This window comes from Peromyscus eremicus, chromosome 17, assembly GCF_949786415.1.
Source record: "Peromyscus eremicus chromosome 17, PerEre_H2_v1, whole genome shotgun sequence".
In the NCBI taxonomy this organism is placed as follows: Eukaryota; Metazoa; Chordata; class Mammalia; order Rodentia; family Cricetidae; genus Peromyscus; species Peromyscus eremicus.
This window is the reverse complement of record NC_081433.1, coordinates 5,461,950-5,481,470: the sequence shown is the minus strand read 5'-3', so window position 1 is coordinate 5,481,470 and position 19,521 is coordinate 5,461,950. Positions and strand designations below refer to the sequence as shown.

The 19,521-nt window shown below is 46.9% G+C and overlaps 1 protein-coding gene across 1 annotated transcript in view; it reads right to left on the bottom strand.

The window, feature by feature from the left end:
* Myo16 (myosin XVI) overlaps positions 1-19,521 on the bottom strand; it is a 363,210-nt gene that overhangs the window by 33,977 nt on the left and 309,712 nt on the right. Inside the window, exon 32 of the mRNA XM_059244646.1 lies at positions 710-868. Coding sequence (XP_059100629.1) covers positions 710-868 — 159 coding nt within the window. The remainder of the gene's footprint in view (positions 1-709; positions 869-19,521) is intronic.

Below are 19,521 nucleotides of genomic sequence, written 5' to 3'. Positions count from 1 at the left end.
TCCCATCACCAATGCCTTTCACGCACAGTGGGCTGTATCCTCTCAAACCATGGGCCAGCACACCTTTCTCTCCTGAATCAGGCTTTTGTCAGCACAGACAATAAGCACCGAGGCCTCTGGTCCCCACCTTGGATCCTTCCCAACAGGTGATTGTCCCATTGGGTCTCTAGCTCCTTTTGTCAGAGTAAACAGAGATGTTTTGTCAGTTTCTCCCAGGCATTCTCAGGAAAGAATAGCCAGATTTTCCCATCAGCCACTACTAAAGCCATATCAGAGAAAACGTCTGTTCATGTCGACTTGGTGTGGCAGCCCAGCCAGTTTCTAAGAGATATAGACTCACTCCATAACCAGTCTGTCATCTGCAGCCCCTCAGTATTATTTTCCTTTGCATGTCTTAGCTGTGCGAAAACATTTAATTCAACAATGTTGGTTGAACTTTCTTGTTCTCCCCAGCACAAGATGTGCCTTACTGGTCCCTATAGGTCAACACTCCATCAAAACTCTGCAAAGTCATCAAATAGTGAGTTCAACTCTCCCCATTTGACCTCAGAGGTAGGATGCTGACAGTATTACCCATGGTGGACCTTTACAGTTTCCATTCTCACTCCAGTTATCAAACCTACGTCATCTTTCTGAGACGCACACTTCCCCCGATGTAGATGTAGCTTAAGACTTTGACCCCCTGACTCTCCAGGTTAGAGGGGCTCACCGTTTGTGACAGAATTTCCATTTTCAGCTGTGACGGCACTAGACAGAGAGCTGGATAGTTGAGTCCCATGGTTATTTGCATTTCTGTCTTGAGTCTCTGAAGCCATTTCTGATGAGCTGGGTTCATCCTGGCTAGTCAGGTTCATGTTAGTTTCAAAACCTAAAATAGATTTTAGAAAAGATTATTCTTGTCTGGTAAAGTTTATTGCAAATTTGAGTAGACCAGGAGAAGAGACTAATTAAACATTAATCATACTTAAATGCTCCAAAATCCTTAATGAAATCTGCAGCCTAGACAGCAGTAAATAAAAGTTGTTACAATACCCTTAAATACAAGCCGGGTGAAGTAACTTATAATTTGCTATTTCCAAACAACCTATGCCAAGTTTCTGGTATGTATCCAAGAGCTTGTTATAACATTTCCAATGCTGAACAGGTAATGGATTTTTGTGCCCAAACCATTTACATGTGATATGACAAGCTTACAGTTCTGAAAAAAAAAATGCATATTGAACAAGATCATAAAACTTGTATTATCTGTTGCAATTTGGGACACTAAACTTCAAACATACTAAAATGCATTTTCTATACTAGAATATATATGTATATGTATATATATATGTATATATATGTATATGTATACACACACACACACACTCACACACACTTAGGGGCATGTAATGTGCGTCTCACACCAAGTGTTCTGAGATGTGTGAAAATAGAAGCCATTGTCCAATTGTAAGGGGAGAAAGGAGGACTGTGGAAGCTGTGTGGTATTCGTAAAGCAAGATTTGACACATTCAAGAGCATGTGACGATGTGTCCTCAACACAGGCTCCCTGTGACTGTCACATGGTGCTCGGGGAGAGCTGGAGGGCTCAGAGGTCAGCTGCTGTCCCTCACCCCTTTGGTGTCAGTGGCTCCATATTGTGCTTCTCTACGTCACCTGCCACCTGATTCAGTTGCCCTCTGAGGCAGGGCAGGTGCACCTGGGATAAAGTCTTTGCTTTCCTAGGATCCTCAGTGTCTCTGTGACTTCTCAGGATGTGTTTGAACCTTACTGAGTGTATTGTGTGTGTCTGTTCTTTCTTGTCAGTGTTTTGTGGATCCTAACTGTCCTGGAAGAGGAGCCTCTAAAGTTTGGTGTTAACAGGTCATTAAAAATAGATGAGAAATATCATTTGTAATATTGTACTTTGATTGTAAGAGCTGGGTATTGTCGTTCTTGACTCCAATGATTCAGACCCCAAAGAAACAGAAATGCTAGCCTTATTTTGTGGGAAGTGAGTCCTGGAGCTGCAGAAACACATAGCAGACCTTAAGTACAGATATTATGAGTACTGTACAGTCATTTTTACTACCAAAAACACGTTATCTGTTTCTTCCTAAACTTTTAGAGTGGATGGCATTGGGAGAAGAAAGGAGGCAGGGAGAAAACAGAGAGAAGGAAGGAAGGAAGAAAAAGAGGAAAGGAAGGAAGGAAGGAAGGAAGAGAGAAAGAGGAATGAAGGGAGGAAGGAAGGAAGAGAGGAATGAAGGAAGGAAGGAAGAGAGAAAGAGGAATGAAGGGAGGAAGGAAGGAGGAGAGGGAGGAAGAGAGGGAAAAAGAAAGGGAGGAAGAAAGAGAGAAAGAGAGGGGGGAAGGAAGGCAGGTAAGCCAGTTTAGCTCCCGAAGTCTGGACCTGGCACTCACGTGGCACTGCAGGCAAAGACTTTACCACAGTGCTCCATCTGGACCCAAGCTTCAGTGCTGGCCACATGCACACCCTGTGCCCACAGCATGCTTCTCACACATCTACCTGTGGCTTACTACTACCTAACCAGGACCTGGGCCAGGTCACCCAAGGCTTCTCAGATAGTCTTCTCTGCTCAGAAAGAAAGATTTAGAGGTAGGAATTGTTGACTGGACAGAATAAAGGGAAAATGATTAGAACTTCATACGCCCAACCTTGACTCACCAAAGCTACCTTGAGCAAAAGAACAAAGCCAGAGGTATTATGCTACCTAGCTTCAAAGCAAAACTCCTGTAACCAAAGCAGTGTAGACCAACACAAAAACTGGCACAGAGACCAAAGAAACAGAACAAGAATACAGAAATAAACCACACACCTGCAGCCAGCAGAGTTTCTACATGGTTGCTTAGAATACCACTAGGCATAGGATGGCCATTTTAATAAATGGTGCTAGACAAATTGGATGCCATAGATTCCTATTAAAATTACCAATTAAAATCAACTCAAAATGTATTAAATTATTTTTTTTTTGAGACAGGGTTTCTCTGTGTAGCTTTGTGCCTTTTCCTGGATCTTGCTCTGTAGACCAGGCTGGCCTCGAACTCACAAAGATCCACCTGCCTCTGCCTCCCAAGTGCTGGGATTAAAGGTGTGCGCCACCACCGCCCGGCAAAAATGTATTAAATTCTTAACTGCATGATTTGAAAGTATGAAATTACCAGAAGAAACAATAAAAGGGATGCTTCAAGACATTTTAATGGATGGGAGGGAGATAGGACAAGACCCCCAAAGCACAAGAAACAAAGCCAAATAGGATTAGAGCAAACTGATAAGCCTCCACGTAGCAAAGGAAACAGCAAAGAGACCACCTATCCACTGGGAGAAAAGCATTTGTGAACCACACATCTAAGGAAAGGTTAAAACACAGAATCTGCAAGGAACGCCAAAAACTCAACTGCAAAAAAGAACTAGACTGAAAATGGACTGTAGACCCGGACACCTGTCAGGAGAAGACGTCGAAATAACAAGAACAGGAACAGGAACAAGAACAGACATGAAGGTGTGCTCAGCATCGCCAGTCCCCAGGGAAACACATCATTATGAAGAACGAGGAGAGCATAAAGGACAAGGTAGGTGCTCATGAGGACGTGCAGACTGGGAACCCTTGCATACTGTCGGTAGGAATGTAAACTGGTACAGCTATTACTCACAGTAGGACATTCCTGATAGAGACAGAACTCATGTGACACAGCAACCTGCGCCTGGGTATATACCTAAAGCAATGTCAGCATGTCACAGAGACACCTGAACTCCCACGTTCTCCAGGGCATCATTAATAAGAGCCACTCCGTAGAATCAACCTAAGTATCTATCAACAGCTGGATGGATAAAGAAAATGAAGGATATATACATAAAGGAATACTATTGGGTCATACAAATAAAAAATTTTGTAACTTCGTGGCAATGTGGATAGAACAGATTACTCTGTTTAATGTAATAACCCAGGCACAGAAAGACACATGCCTTAGGATCTCACTCATCTTCTGAATCTGAAGACATTGATCTTACAAGAGTTGAGAGGAGAATGATGGTTACCAGAGGCTAAAGAGAGTTTGAGAAAGAGAGAGAAGGAGAGGTCAGTTCATGGGCCACAGTGACAGTTAGGAAAGAGAAGTTCTGATGTTCTGGCACACAGTAGGGCAACTAGAAATAATGATAATATAGTGTACATTTCGAAAAGTTACAAGAAATAATTGTTAAGCATAAAGAAATTCAATATGTTTGAGGAGATGTGTCTAATCTGACTTATACATTACAGGATGCACATACCTACTGAAGTATCACTTAGTACCCTGTAAGTACAAGCACTCGCCTATCTTTATCAGTTAAGACAAACTGAATTAAAAGTGATCACAGTTTCAAACACCAAGAAGAAAACCCTGTGCTTAAAGGTCCAAGGAGCCACAAGGAAGTCAACTCTCTGGCGTACAGACACCAACACAAACACCACAATGGTCTTCATGGAGTCAGCACCTTTAAGGAGCACTGACACAAACAGGAAGCCAGGCTGATCCTCTTGACTGAGCTCCTGACAGTGGCCAGTGCTGGCGCTGAAGGAGCAGCTTCTGCATGCCACTCAACCAGGTTCAGTTTTAAAGCTGTCTTAAGATACAACCATCCATGTTCCTCTACATATGTGTGGGCACATCCTCCTTATGTTTTCATTCTTTTGACCAGTTAGTGGTTGCATGCCAACTATGTACCAGACACTCTAGAGTTTGGCAAAGAGACCACATAGTCTTGCAGCTTGAAGCTCACCTCCTAGAAGGGGCTGTATGACCAACAAGCAAACATTCATACAGGAAGAGTGCTTGCAGGAATGAAGTCTTGGATGAGTGAAAAACCTGAGGGGCAGAAAAGCTGATGGGTCAAGCTATGTCTGCATAGGAAATATTTCAGCTCAGAGAAGGAGCAGAGAGAAGCTGTGGGTACGAAGAGAAATTCTACACTTAGTTTTGCGACGTCGCAGCAAGAAAGGACTAGCATTTCCCAGGAACCATATAGCAGCCATTCAGATGAGCCATGAATACAGAAGCAAAGGAGTGGTGGTGAGATAAACCTGTCACTCAGACCTATAGGCAGCCCAGAAAGGAATGGAGGCCTTGCTGTCACGGGAATGGGAAAGACTCTGCATGCAGGAAAGGTCAGATGAACACAAAGTCAACAGAAGAATCAGTCTCTATCTCTATCTGACAGTCAAAGACACAATCTTCCAAGACATGGGGAGCCTTCAGACTGATCTATTAATGCTGGCCCTCCTGATAGATTATTTCTATCTTATAGACACATTGGCACTGTAGACTAAACCTTCACTTTTGCCATTAAGACTTATCTTCCCACTTCCATTCGGCAGGCTCAGCTGGAGCCACCATGCGCTCAAACATTTGCTACACAGGCTAGACCGCAGCCCTTATGTCACCTGCTGGTTCTGTTTTTATCATAAAAACACAGGTCTATTTTAGGGTGGCTCTGGACAGGAAGGGGGGGACCAGTGCTCCTTAGAGTACGTCTTGAGGATGAACAGTCGACAGGGTAGCCATCCCAGACACTCTTGTAATGGTCGCCATGTCTAAGAGTCATGGTCACTCCTGTTTTTCAGGATGAGGTTATCAAGCCCGGGAAGTGGATTAATCTTTGTACAAGTATCTCCCACTTGTAAGCACCCATGCAGGCCCACTCAGAGGGTTCTACTGTGCACCCAGCCCTGTGCTCTCTTCCCACGTGGGGCTTTCTCTCAGAAGCTCATTTGATGATGGAAAAGCTGAGGTGGCTTCTGTCCTTGACGTTATTCCTGATGTTCTCTGGTGATGAAGCAGGAAATGAGTCTAAAAGACGACGCTGTGACAGACGAAAGGCCTGACCATAGATAGACCCCTCAGGCTGGGGTTAGCACGCTTCCGTCAATGCTAACCACAGGACGTACAGCTTGTGAGTAGTAACAAGCCAGTGTCTGCTCTCAAACACCCTTCCTCAGACTTAAGCCCAAAGAGGTAGAAGTCTATGCCCTAACTTGTTGACATTTAGACTCAAGCAGTCAGCATATTGTACTTTGCTGTATAGCAGGCGCTTGGTATTGGATCAGATGCTGCATCCCTGGCTAAGGGCGTCGTCCCTGCCTTGTACTTAAGCATCGACGAAACTACAACAGAAACAAACCACAAGTCCTGTGACCCTGTCTGTAGAGTTCTTCAAGCACACACTTGGTAGAGGATCTGAGGAGTCACCTGGGGCAAAGTCCTCAAGCTTGTTCACACCTCGGGGCTGGAAGGGGGAGAAAAGTCACCAGACAGCAAGATTGCAGACTCCCGATGACCGAGCGAGTGGGAAGAGAAGCAAAGTGAGGAAGGTGCCATGGAAGAGGTGCAGTTTTTCCTGCGACATGTCTGCAGCTCTGCCCTGTGTGATGCATCTGTGTGTGAGTCATGCCGTCTTCCTGTAGGGCGCTGCTCACACTCGATGGTTTGAATGCCTGCTTGCTGCAGAGGGTACAGGTTCAGAAGAAGTGAATCACACCAGGGTGTGACTCCAAGACAAGGGCTTGGCCCCTTAATACTTGAGTATGTATACATTGACTTTTAACCCAGTGGGGGAAATCCTTCAACAATAACACACAGAAACAATTCAGGGGTCTTCTCCTAGCTCTTCAATAATTAAAATAAGCATTCTGGGAGAGTGTCTCCCTTGGGAAACTGTGGGTGCATATTCAAGGTGATTGCCCCTGTCCAAGGGGACACTCAGAAGTCTCTAAAGACTTCTTAGTTGGAAGTCCCAGCTGGAGGAGGTGGCTGGCATCTGGCGGGTGGAAGCCAGAGATACAACAGAAAGTATCCAGCGCCCAGAAAGGCTGGCTGCAGATGATGGCTTACCTGGCCTAGAATGCAATGCCTTCATCCCAAATCCCCTGCTCTGAGATGAGGTCACAGAATGTCACATTCCTCTCCAGCTCTATGGTTTGTGGGTTCATCTGAACTAAAATGCCAATGTATTCCAGCATGCAGAGGACCCCTCAAGATTCTGTTAGCCCCAGGCTTTGTCCTTGTCAGCTTTTGCCTCCCTGCATTCTTACCACCAGAGACCCCAGACTTCAGGGAATGGTACAGCTCTTCACCCATTCATGACTCTGTCCCCACTAAGAAGGCCTTCTGGGTTACCTCCTCAGGTCAGGCAGTTTCTCCCTAGTCCTTCTCACTGCTTGGCACACTGTTTCTCTCCAGCTTGCCTGTGATCTGCCTCTTTCCTCTAGCATGGTGGTGCTTTTAATTCAAATATATCTTCTGATGCATTGATAGTAGCTATAGCATGGTTAGCACATAGAGCAAACTCAATAAGCCATGGCAGAAAGAAAGAGAAATACTGTGTCCTGCACACTGTAATCCTAGCAGTCAGAAAGCTGAGATGGGAAAATTGCTGCATGTTTGAGACCAGCCTTGTCTACACAGCAAGACTCTGTAATGTCAAGAAAAAAAAAGGAGAGAGAGGGAGAGAGAGAGAAAAGAAGGAACAAATCTGACAATGAGGTTGCAGAAGCTTCGTTTTTCAAGTACAGCCATGCTTCCCATTGTGTAAACTACCTGTGTATTTACTGAGAATTCATAGCAAGCCTGATTGGTGGCATCAGGCAGGTGGTAATTTCTCCCCAGTGGCTAGAAGCTGGAATGTAGGAAAGGACTGACTATTGGTGGTAACGACATGCCTTTGCATTCCAATGACTGCTTATTTCAAATTACAAGGTAAGGTCAATATCCCATTGCACATTGAACGTCTTCTTTTAGAACACCACAGCTGTGTGCTTTTTACTGTAGGAGGAGACGCTGACAGATACTTAGAGTTAATGACTGACCCCTGGTTTGAGGTTCTATAGCTTTTGCCATTATCTTACCAGTTGTCAATATGCAAGGCCTATAAGGATTGAGTTACTATTTAAAATATTACTTTATATTGCTTTATAATTTTTTACTCAGGGAATTGGAGTCAATTTGGTGGGGACTGGCATACTTCACTGGAGCTACATGTAACTCTGGAATTTTGGTGGCCAGCTTCTATCTCTGAGCTACAGTGCCAGCTCCTAGAACACCTTCTGAGGGTGTCATTTCTCAGGCTTGCAGAAGGGGTAGGTGATTACTCCAGGGCAATGGCCTTGAGGACACCCTTGCAGCTTCTAGTAAGTTAGAGAAGATATGGAGTAAGGGGAACACTCCTCCATTGCTGGTAGGAGTGCAAACTTGTACAGCCACTTTGGAAATCAATATGGTGGTTTCTCAAAAAGTTGGGAATGGATCTAGCCCAAGACCCAGCTGTACCACTCTTGGGCATATATCCAAAGGATGCTTAATCATACCACAAGGACATTTGCTCAACTATGTTCATAGAAGCTTTATTCATAATAGCCAGAACCTGAAAATAATCTAGATGTCTCTTAATCAAAAAACAGATAAAGAAAATGTGGTACATTGGCACAATGGAGTATTTACTCAGTTGTTAAAAACAATGGCATCCAACCTTGGTCTCAACAATTCTCGCTCATACAAACCCTCCTCTTTCTCACCAATTGGACTCCCGGAGCTCCACCCGGGGCCTAGCTGTGGATCTCTGCATCCAGTTCCCTCAGTCATCGGATGGGGTTTCTAGTATGACAATTAGGGTGTTTGACCATCCTATCACCAGTGTGTGAGTTGGCTGTTTGAAACCTGGGGCTTATGCAGGGACACTTGGCTCAGCCTGGGAGGAGGGGACTGGACCTGCCTGGACTGAGTCTACCAGGTTGATCTCAATCCTCGGGGGAGTCTTTGCCCTGGAGGAGATGGGAATGGGGGGTGGACTGGGGGGAAGAGGAGGGGGCGGGAGGGGGGAGAACAAGGGAATCTGTGGTTGATATGTAGAATTAAATTATATTGTAAAATTAAAAAAAAAACAATGGCATCATGAAATTTGCAGGCAAATGGATAGAACTAGAAAAAAATCATCCTGAGTGAGGTAATCTAGAAAGATAAACATGGTATGTACTCATTTATAACTGGATAGTAGCTGTAAAGTAAAAGATAATCAGGCTACAATCCACAGACCCAGAGAGGCTAGGAAACAGGAGGGCTCAAGGGGAAACACTCAGATATCTCTGGGAAGGGGAAATAGAAGACATTTTTGTGGGTGGACTGGGGGCAGGTGGGGATGGGAACATGAGTCATCAGGTTGGGGAGGGATGGAGGGGGAGGGTAATGAAAAAGATGACTGAAAAGGAAGGGGGCAATTCAGGGTCAGGTAGAAACTTGGTGTAAGGGAAACTCCCAGGAATCTACAAGAATGACCCCAGCTAAGACTCCAAGCAATAGGGTGTTTGTAGCCTGAACTGGCCTGTGACTAGGCAAGACTTCCAGTGGAGGGACTGGGACACCAACCCAGCCACATAATCTCTGACCTACAGTCTATCCTGCCTATGGGATGTGCTGGGGTAAGGGTGATGCAGGGATTGTGGGAGTGGATAACTGATGATTGTTCTAGCCTCAGACCCATGCCAGGAGAGTAAGCCCACCCTTGACACTGCCTGGAGCTCCAGGACCCAGAGGCTGGATGACCCGGAGACCTAGGATAGAACCAAACACAAGTGGAGAAAAAAATGTCAGTGTAATGATGCCTAATGATACTCTGCTATACACACAGATTGGTGCCTGGCCCAACTGTCATCAGAGAGGCTTCATCCAGCAACTGATGGAAACAGATGCAGAGACCCACAGCCAAATGCTAGGCTGAGCTCAGGGAATCCTGCTGAAGAGAGGGAGGAAGGATTGTAGGAGCCAGAGGGGTCAAGGACATCACAAAAAAAAACCCCACAGAGTCAACCAATCTGGGCTCATAGGAGCTCACAGCCAGGGAGCCTGTGTGGGGCTGACCTAGCACTCTGCATCTGTGACAGTTGTGTAGCTTTGTCTTTTTGTGGGACTCCTAACAGCGGGAGCAGGGCTGTCTCTGACTCTTTTACTGGCTTTCGGACCCTACTTCTCACATTGATCACCTTGCCCAGCGAGGTGACCAATACATGGGGAGGTGCTTAGTGTTACTGCAACTTGATATGACAGGCTTGGATGATATCCATAGGAGACTTGTCCTTTTCTGAATAGAAATGGAGAAGGAGAAGATGGGGGGCAGGTGGAGAAGAGGGGGGTAGAGGGACTGGGAGGAGAGGAGGGAGGGGAAACTGCAGTCAGGATGTAAAATAAATAAATTTAAAAAGTTAAAAGGAAAAGGTAGTGAGTGTTCAGAGGCTTGCAGAGGAGCTCTAGATCCACAGGAGAATCCGGAGGGTGGACAAGCGCAGGGTAATGTATCAACGGGAGGGGGTGGGGTGGGGTGGGGAGGAGAGCATCCTGGCACTTCTGCAGGGGAGGCAGAAAGAATGGCGGGGGGGGGGGGGGCTGAAGGGACAGAACTGGTTGTATCAAGGGAGGGAAGTCAGGTCTGCCGCAGCTTTGGGGGTGGGGGTCTGCAGTGTCTGCTGCATCTCAGGCCTGGCTCCCTTCAAATGCCTGTGTAAGAGCCGAGGAAGAAAGGAGCTTGATAAATAAATATTCACCTGGCAAAAGCTCTCCAGCTTGGAGGTAAGGCTATAAATAGAAAAGCTGTAAGGATTTAGACTGGTGCCCTGCAGGAGGGCTGGGCAGGAGGGTAGGGGGAGGTGCACTCGCCATGCCAACGGCTGGGGTGGCAGCGGGCAGGCCAATGAGCACCCTAGGTAGGGAGGAGTCCAGAGAAGGAGCCAATGCTGGAAGACTGTGGGTCTGCCTGGGGACCTCGGAGGGACTGCCACACACCCAAAGATTAAACTGAACAGCAATTTTGGAACAGGAGTACTTATGATGAAGCCCTAGGCAAGGAGCATTTCTCCCGGTAGGGGGGAGTCTTAAGAGCCAGTGCTGTGGGAGAAGGCAGGGGGGAATAAGTGAGATGAACTTACAGAGAGAGAAGAGCAGGCTGAGGGGTTAGGGAAGGACAGCGGTGGGGTGGGGGGGCGTTGGCAAGGGGTGGGGCTGGACCAGCCAAGGGGAAGGAGCTGACTTAACCAGAGTCCCAGTTCTGCCAAGGAAAACGGGCACCCAACAAGCAGTGGAGTGTTTCTTTAAGAGAAATGATCAAAAAAAAAAAAATTCTCTGTTAGTTACCTTCTTGACCTGAGATAACCTCAGCTCATGTTTTGGAATCACATGAGCTGGGATCAGGGTTTCCGTAACACCGGAGTGAACAAACTGGAGCAGTCTAGCGGACTTAATGCTGAGAGTGCTATGTGAGGCAGAAAGCACGTGAGGAAGCGGTTCAGACCCATCGCTCCTGCTGGCTAGGACTCTCGGCAATGCCACCGGAAAAGCCCTGCTGGGAGAGGCCGCTGGACCACTCCGGAAAGGCATAGCTCTTGTCTTCTCCTACTTGGCATTAAGGAAAACTAAAAATGCAGAGGGAGGGCCTGGCACCATCCCCCACCCTCCCAAGCTCTTGTTTCTAGGATTCAGGAATTTGTTACCAGCTCCATGTGCTAAGACCTGGATAAATTGGCAGTGGGTTATATCAGGCTAACGGTAGCCTATGTTGCATAGGGCAATCTCCTTTAGACATCTGATATTGCTAATCCTTATATCCCCATGCAGAAACAATCAATCACACATAAGGACTCATAGAGGTTGTTCCATGGCGCAGCACTTGCCTGACATGATCATATGCAAGGCCCCAGGTTCAGTCCCCATATGGCAATACACAAATGAACCAAAAATCCAACAAATGAAGATTCAGCTGTCAGTCTTAACCCTCCCACTCCACCGCCTGTGAGCTGGGGAGAGCTTTTTTTTTTTTGGCATGCTGGCACAGCCCAAGCTTTTGCCTCATGGTCTTTCAGAAATATGAGAGTTAGTGGGAAGAATTCTGTAGAGACAGTAGCTCAGTAGAAGCTCTGACAGGGAGATCTCTCCGTTGGAGAGACTCAGGAGAGAGAGGCAGGGTATCCCCGAAGGAGAAGCCTGGATAAGGGCAGGGCATCAAGCAGCATGCAAGGCTGGAGTCTGCTCTGCCTGGCATAACTCTAACCGCCCATGAGCACGTGTGACCATGGCAGAAGTGTGCGGAAAGATGTTTCAGCAATGCTGGTGATGGGAGATATGGGAACCCGATATCGGGGAGCATCCAGGCACCCCATCTGTGCCACAGCTGGACCAATCCACACTATGTTGACTGGCTGCACCTCTGTGAGAACACGTTACTTCAGAAACCCCAAAGCACAGCCCTGTGGCCCCTGGGACTGGTCAGTATGGACAAAGCAGAATGGTTCCCTACTATCCCAGCTCAAAAAGTCTGGTAAGGATAGCTGTCCAACACAAACCAAACCCCAAGGTGTTTTTGGAGTGTTTGTCTCATTCACTTTGCTTTATTTGGGCGTGTGTGTGTTTGTGTTTGTGTGCATGTGTTTTGTCTAATGAGTCTTTTGTTTGCATATTTTTGTTTCTGTTTTTGTGTTTTGCATGTATGATTCTTATTTTTTTTTGTTAAGAAGAGAGAGAAAGGGCATAAATGGGTGGGTAGGGAGGATCAGGGAGGAGCTGAGGAGGGAAAAAGTGATCAGAATATATTATATGAAAAATTCTCAATAAATGACAGCAATGCATTTGTGTATACACACACACACACACACACACACACACACACACACACACACACACACGTCCAGAGCTGGGCCTTACAATTCTACCCCCATGATGCCCCTGCTCTTGGGAAGAGGACTCATCTATCATGCTCACCTCCCCAGGAGCAACTTCCCAGAGGGCTGAGTGGCAGAAGAGGGGAACCCTCGTTTGTCCCCACTCAGAACTCATAACCCGCTCTCTGCCAAGCGTGGGGCGATGCTTTACAGTAGAAAACACCAACAGAGGCAGCAGACTGGTACCCAACGCCATATGTGCCCAGCCCGGAAAAACGTAGGGATGGCAAAGCTGGGGAGTGACTGTCAGTGTAAACAAGCCTCTCAGACCCAGAAAATGCACAGAAAATTAAGTCCTGCCAATTTTCTTTTAAATTTAACCAACTGGATCCTCGCACCCCCCAAACCCCAGTTTATTCCGTCTCTGCCATAAAAGGGGGAATTCTCGAACCCAAAACCACCTGGCTGGAGCCCATCACTGTGCGTGGTCTTCCAGGCTGCGAGGTCTCTGAAATTCCTGCTAGGCTCCCATCTCCTCAGTCCGGGGTGGAGTGTGGATCCAGAAGCCTGAGACGGTGCAGAGAGGCAGTATGGCGGCTGTCGTCCCTTTAGGTGAACAGTTTTGTTCACTTGACAGGGAAGGCAAGAGAAGATAAAGTCCTCAACCTTCTGTTGGAAGACTGTATGTAACACCCGGTCTAGATGGAAAGCTGGTAATGCCAATCATTTGGCAAAAGGGACACAGGTCAAGCAGAACCAGCAAAGCGGAAAAAGTCAAAGCCCAAACAGCAACAACCAGATCTTAGAAGGGTGGTGTGTTGAGGTCTTCTCAGACGCCTTGCTCACAACTCACTGCGAATGTGCCCACAAAAAATATGACAAGACGCCAGGCTGTGGTGGCGCACACCTTTAATCCCAGCACTCGGGAGGCAGAGCCAGGTGGATCTCTGTGAGTTCGAGGCCAGCCTGGTCTACAGAGCGAGATCCAGGAAAGGCACCAAAACTACACAGAGAAACCCTGTCTCAAACAAACAAACAAACAAACAAATATGACAAGAAGGCACAGGCCGGGTCCAACCGAATGTGTCTGAAACACGGAGATCCTGCTGTAGGGACACAGCAGAGACAACCCACCACGCCTGGGGACAGATCACCAGAGCACAGGACACCTGGCACGGAGAGCCCAGTGTTTTAGCAGAGCCCAGGGGTATGGTGGGTGTCACCTGTCCACACTGGACAGCAGCCACTCTGAGGCTTCAGGTAATAAGTGGGGAATCTCTATGGGGATTGCAAGTCAGATTAAAAATTCCACCGGGCTGCTGAGGCTGGTCTCTTTGACAGCCTCGGTGGCTAAGGATGCACCAATGGTTGACAGGCAGGCCCAGATAATTCCTTGAGTCTCCAGAGCATGAGTTCATGGTCTACACTTCCCTCAACCCATGGCAGTGATTGCCACAGAGAGGACATCCGTCACCCAGAGGGCAAGCACCCAAGACGAAGGTGACACCAGAATCATCTGTGGGCTCCCATTTCATCCAGAGCTACCAGAGCTACTGGAAGGGAGCTGCAAACAGCCAGTGGGTGCAGGGGTTTTCCTTCCCATGAAGCTCCTCAGGGAGTCAACTGTGACGAATTCCAAGAGGAGTGATAGATGCCTGAGCCTTCCAACCAGAGACCATGGCTTCCAGTGCTGACATCCCCAAAGTGAAACACTATATTGCATGGACTCATGTACAATGTTATAAAACAATATGTAAAATACCCTCTTGTTATGTGTACTTTGGACACATAACATATACATAGACTTCAGGCTTATGCTGGGTCCCATCCCCAAGATATGACATTAGGTATATGCAAGTACTCCAAAATTCAGAAAGCGGAATAAGCTGTTTTACGTTCGTAAGTAACTGGACTTGGAAAGCTCTCCTGGCATGTGTACACACACACCTTCCATCCCAGTGATGGAGGTAGAGGCATGTGGGTCTCTGTGAGATGGAGGCTACTCAGTGAAACTATGTAAAATAAAATAATAAAATAAAAATAACAGGAGAAACAAATCTGTCCTTTCCATGCAGCCTGATGCTGACGTCCAAACAAGCTACACCATCCCTTCCTAAGTCCTCCCAGTGAGAGCTCCACTCTGGCCTCCACTCCGAGCAAATACCCTCCCATCCCGCCTCTTCTTTCTCTTGCTCCTCTAGGATACTCTACACCCACCCACTGTACCATGTGTGGCCATGTGTGACCTGGGGAATGAATTCACAGGGTCTGGATAAGTGCTCAGAACGGAGAGGGAAGAGAACACTCTAAATTGAAAGGGTGGCATTTCACCAGGGTGAAGCCGAGTGGGTTCTGTGAAACCCATACGCCATCCCCAGGTGATACGTGGTTTCTCGGGCACCCCTGTTTACAAAGAAAGCCCACATTTCCCTCATAAAATCCATGCCCCTGGGGTTGGGGAGATGACCCGGTGTGGGTAAAGCCCTGCTGTGCCAGCATGAGGCCCTGAGTTCAAATATCCAGCCCCATGTAAACAGCAGGGTGTGGCTGTGTGCACCAGTAATTCCAGTGCTCAGAGGCAGAGATGGGAGGGACCCAGGGACTCACTGGCGAGTCACTCAAAAAGTCAATGAGTCTAGTGTGAGACCCTGACTCAAAAAAATAAAATGAGATGAAGAGTGATGGGGGAAGATATTTGGTATTGATCTCTGGCACACACACATGTACTCCTGCCCCCCACCACACACACACACACACACACACACACACACACACGCATATTCACAGGAAAAGAGAGAAAAACAAAAATTGAATCCATGCTCTTTAGACAATGCTTTGGAACCAGAGACCCACAAGTAGATTTTGATAAACAAATCAAACTTGTACCCCCCCCCAAACAATTTCTCTCAGTCTATTTAAAGACTCCAGGCAAACAGCAACACTGACTATGAAGTCTACTTTATTATTATTTTGCCTGAAGTGAACCTGTGATACTTTTAAGTCCTGGAAGGAGCTACGTGTCCTGAGGCCACATGGAAGAATAATTTCATTATCTGTTAAATGAACTGTGTTTTCCAAAGTTGTCACCAAGAGCTCCTAAGTTGTTTTTAACCACACAGACATGGAAACACACTCCGATTTCCAGATGGGTCGGATCACCATGCTTTCTAACGATCATCTAATTAAACAGACCATTTGATGACCTCCCAACGCCATATCTGAAGCACAAAGTCTTCCCCCTTGTCACCCCTAAATTAATGACTTCAACCTAGGTGAGAGAACGGCGGAGAACCCCATCAAGCAGTAAGGAGGGCAATCGGCAATGAAATTAAAGCTACTAACTGGGGCTTTCTGTTCTGGTGCAGCACGTAAGCGACCTGGACAGATCTCTGCTAGGGCTGAGGTCAAGTGATGCAGACGGATGTGGCCAGGAGGCAGGCGAACAGTGTATTAGGGACAGAGTGATCTGGAGTCTCCGTGGGTCAGCAATTGTGGGTGACATCTCCATGGGGACTGAAGGTGATTTATCTGTTAAGAATCTTGGGGGACTCCATTACTAGACACAAAGGTGAAGGTAGCTAAATACTAAGGGACAAAGTAAATTCTCAAAAAAAAAATGTAGAAGATGCTATTTTTTGTAATCAGAGGCTCTCTGTCCTGCCCCGTTCTGCAACTGCTTTCAAATAATCACTCAAAGGCTTATATTAATTATAAATGTTTGGCCAATGGCTCAGGCTTATTACTAGCTAGCTCTTACATTTAAATTAACCCATAATGCTTATATATGTCTAGCCATGTGGCTCGTGGCTTGTCACCTCATTTTCTATATGTCTTGCTTCCTCAGTGGCTGGCTGGAGTCTGCCCCAACTCTGCCCTTCTTCTCCCTGTATCTCCATTTGGCTTTCCCACCCAGGCTTATTCTGCCTGGCTATAGGCCAAAACAACTTTATTATCAACCAATGAGAGAAACACATATTCACAGCATGCAGAAGGACATCCCACAGCAATTTTTCCCTATAGGATCTGCAGCGGGGCATTGGTTACCTCCCCAGAGAAATGTGTAAACCGTCAGGAGGATCACAGGGATTCTCAGTCAGGTGAGTTGTGAGTGTGTCCTATGTCCCTATTATATCCAGGCTTATGCTGCATACCAGGAGATGATACCCGAAAACTGAAGCCAGGGAAGAGTTATTGGGCCACACAGATGTGACTTGACAAGCAGCATGGGCTTCTGTCTCCACAGCTCGTGTGTTTGAACACCTGCCCTCAGGTGGTGGTACAGTTAGGGAGGCAGAGATGGAGATGGAGCTTTGCTGGGTGAAGTGGGATGCTGGGATTTGGGCTCAGAGGGTTATAGCCAAACCTCACTTCTGGCCACAGCCTGTCTCTGTTTCGACCCCCAACATGTCACCAAGCAGCCTCATATTCCTAAACGCCACAGCTCTGAGGTGCCACTCTGCTGTGTCTCACCACCGTGACAGCCAAGGTGAACCCTTCTCCCGTAAGCTGCTTTTCGAACTGAGTTTTGTAATGGGAAGGAGGTCTGTAACTAACATGCCTCGTGCCTGATTCCTGGACTGGCTTGCCCCGACCCGCCACGCCTGATTCCTGGACTGGCTTGCCCAGACCCGCCGCCAGGCCAAGTTTTCTTCTCACCTACTTCTTTCCACATAGAGGAAAAATGGTAAAAATCAAACTCCCTGATGCACACAACATCCTTTGAAACACTCCCATGTGTGGACATCTCTTTGGAGGATTATTGTTGATCGCAAGCCATGGCTTGGAGTATGAAAAAGCTCTTTTGGTGGGTTTGGTTTTTTTGTTTTTGTTTTTGTTTTTGTTTTTTTGGTGTGTGTGTGCATGTGTTGGTTTTTAAGGGACTTTGGGTAAAGTGTAGGTCTTCAGATGCCATGGTACAGTTTGGGCTACAGTTTGAATCAGTGAAGTGTCTGCTTCCAGCCCTACTCCTTGGCTGGGTGTGAGCAGTGGTGTGGAAGGGAAGTGAATCCTACCATCCTATGTCCTCTTACCGTAATTCACAGAGTAAAACAGTCCCAGGTATAAATAAGAGAACTGCAGATGTCAAAGAGAAACCTGGATATCACAGCTGGAGCCCAAGATACTTTGGCATTGTGAAGGGAGACGAGTGTGTTCCCCTCCCCTCCAGAAATAAAGCCCCAGAAAATGTGGTCTTGAGTATGGTCAGCTCTGAGACTGTGGAATTTTCTAGGCCACTTGTATAGATGATTACAGTCAGACACAGGTAGATAATTACCCTGGCAAGTAATTGTAAATCAGTCCTGTCTCCCAACACTTTTAGCACAGTGAGAGCTTAGCATCAGTCTCTCTGTAGGGAAAGTGGTTTTTGTTTTTGTTTTTCCTCTTTTCAAGTGTGTGTGTGTGTGTGTGTGTGTGTGTGTGTGTGTGTGTGTGTGTGTGTGTTCATGTTTGCCTGTATATGACCTTGCATCTGGAGGCCCTAGGTTAATGCTGGGAATCATTCTTAAGCATTCTCCCACTGTGTTCATTGACACAGAGTCTCACACTCAAGTGCAGAGATCCTTGGTGTGGCTAGTATTGCTGGCCAGTTTACTCTAGGCTTCCCTATTTCTGCCTTTGGAGGCTTAAGTTACAAGTGGGCCACCAGGCCTACTAAGCATTTATTTGAATTACTGAGGATAAGAATTCTAGCCCCCAGTCTTTCTTAGTTAGCGTTTCTATTGCCACAATGAAACATCGTGACCAAAAGGCAAGTTGGGGAGGAAAGGGTTTATTTGGCTTACACTTCCACATTGTAGTCCATGATTGAAGGAAGTCAGGACAGGAACTCAAACAGGGCAGGAACCTGGAGACAGTAATGGATGCAGAGGCCATAGAGGGGAGCTACGTATTGGCTTGCTCATCCTGCTTTCTTATAGAACCCAGGACCACCAGCCTAGGGATGGTACCACTCACCATGGGCTGGGCCCTCCCCCATTGATCACTAGTTAAGAAATTGCCCTACAGCTGGATCTTATGGAGACATTGTCTCAACTGAGGGTCCCTCCTTTCAGATGACTCTAGCTTGTGTCAAGGTGACATAAGACGAGCCAGGACATCCTCACGCTTGCCCAGCAAACACTTACTGCTGAACTGTCTCCCAGTCCTTGAGTGGGGTGGTATCTTATCCTGCACATCACTTGTGACTATTTCTTCACGAGAGGAATGAAACACTGGAGAGTGTGTTATACAGCAACAATAAGGCGCAGATCATTGGGGAGGCCTGTTTTCTCTTGCTTAAGAATTGCCAAGTGGCTTGCAGAATGGAGCAGTCGGCTTCTCCTGTGAGCCCCCGGTGGCACTTAATTTATAATCCAGAGTAGAAGCACACGGAACACAATAGCTGCTTGCTTTCACAGGTTGGCAGTATGAAAAAATTTTGGCTGGTTAGGAAAGGCAGCCCCCCTCTGAAAACACGGTGTTATTTCCAGAGTTTAAGGTATCGGACTCCCCTGCTGACAGTGCATTCCAAACCTAACGGCTTCCTGGTTACACTTGGCTCATCTGAAAAGATGATGCCCTGTTTATTCCAGGTGCAGAGCCTTGGACTGACTGGCATGCTGGCTACTGAAGATTTACAGATGACACGAGAAGGCTTTAGCTAATTCGCTTCATGCAAAGCTGAGTTTTATATCACACTGAACTAAATACTTAATTGCATAACCTTCTGCTTGGTTTTGTCCAAGGCATCACAGAATCAGGAAGTGGCAAGAACAATTGGAGCTGCCATTTTTAGGAGTGGGGTGGCTTCGACGTCTTCTCAACAAACGGCCACCGTGGGAGCCAAATACAGGTCTGAGGTTAGCTCTTG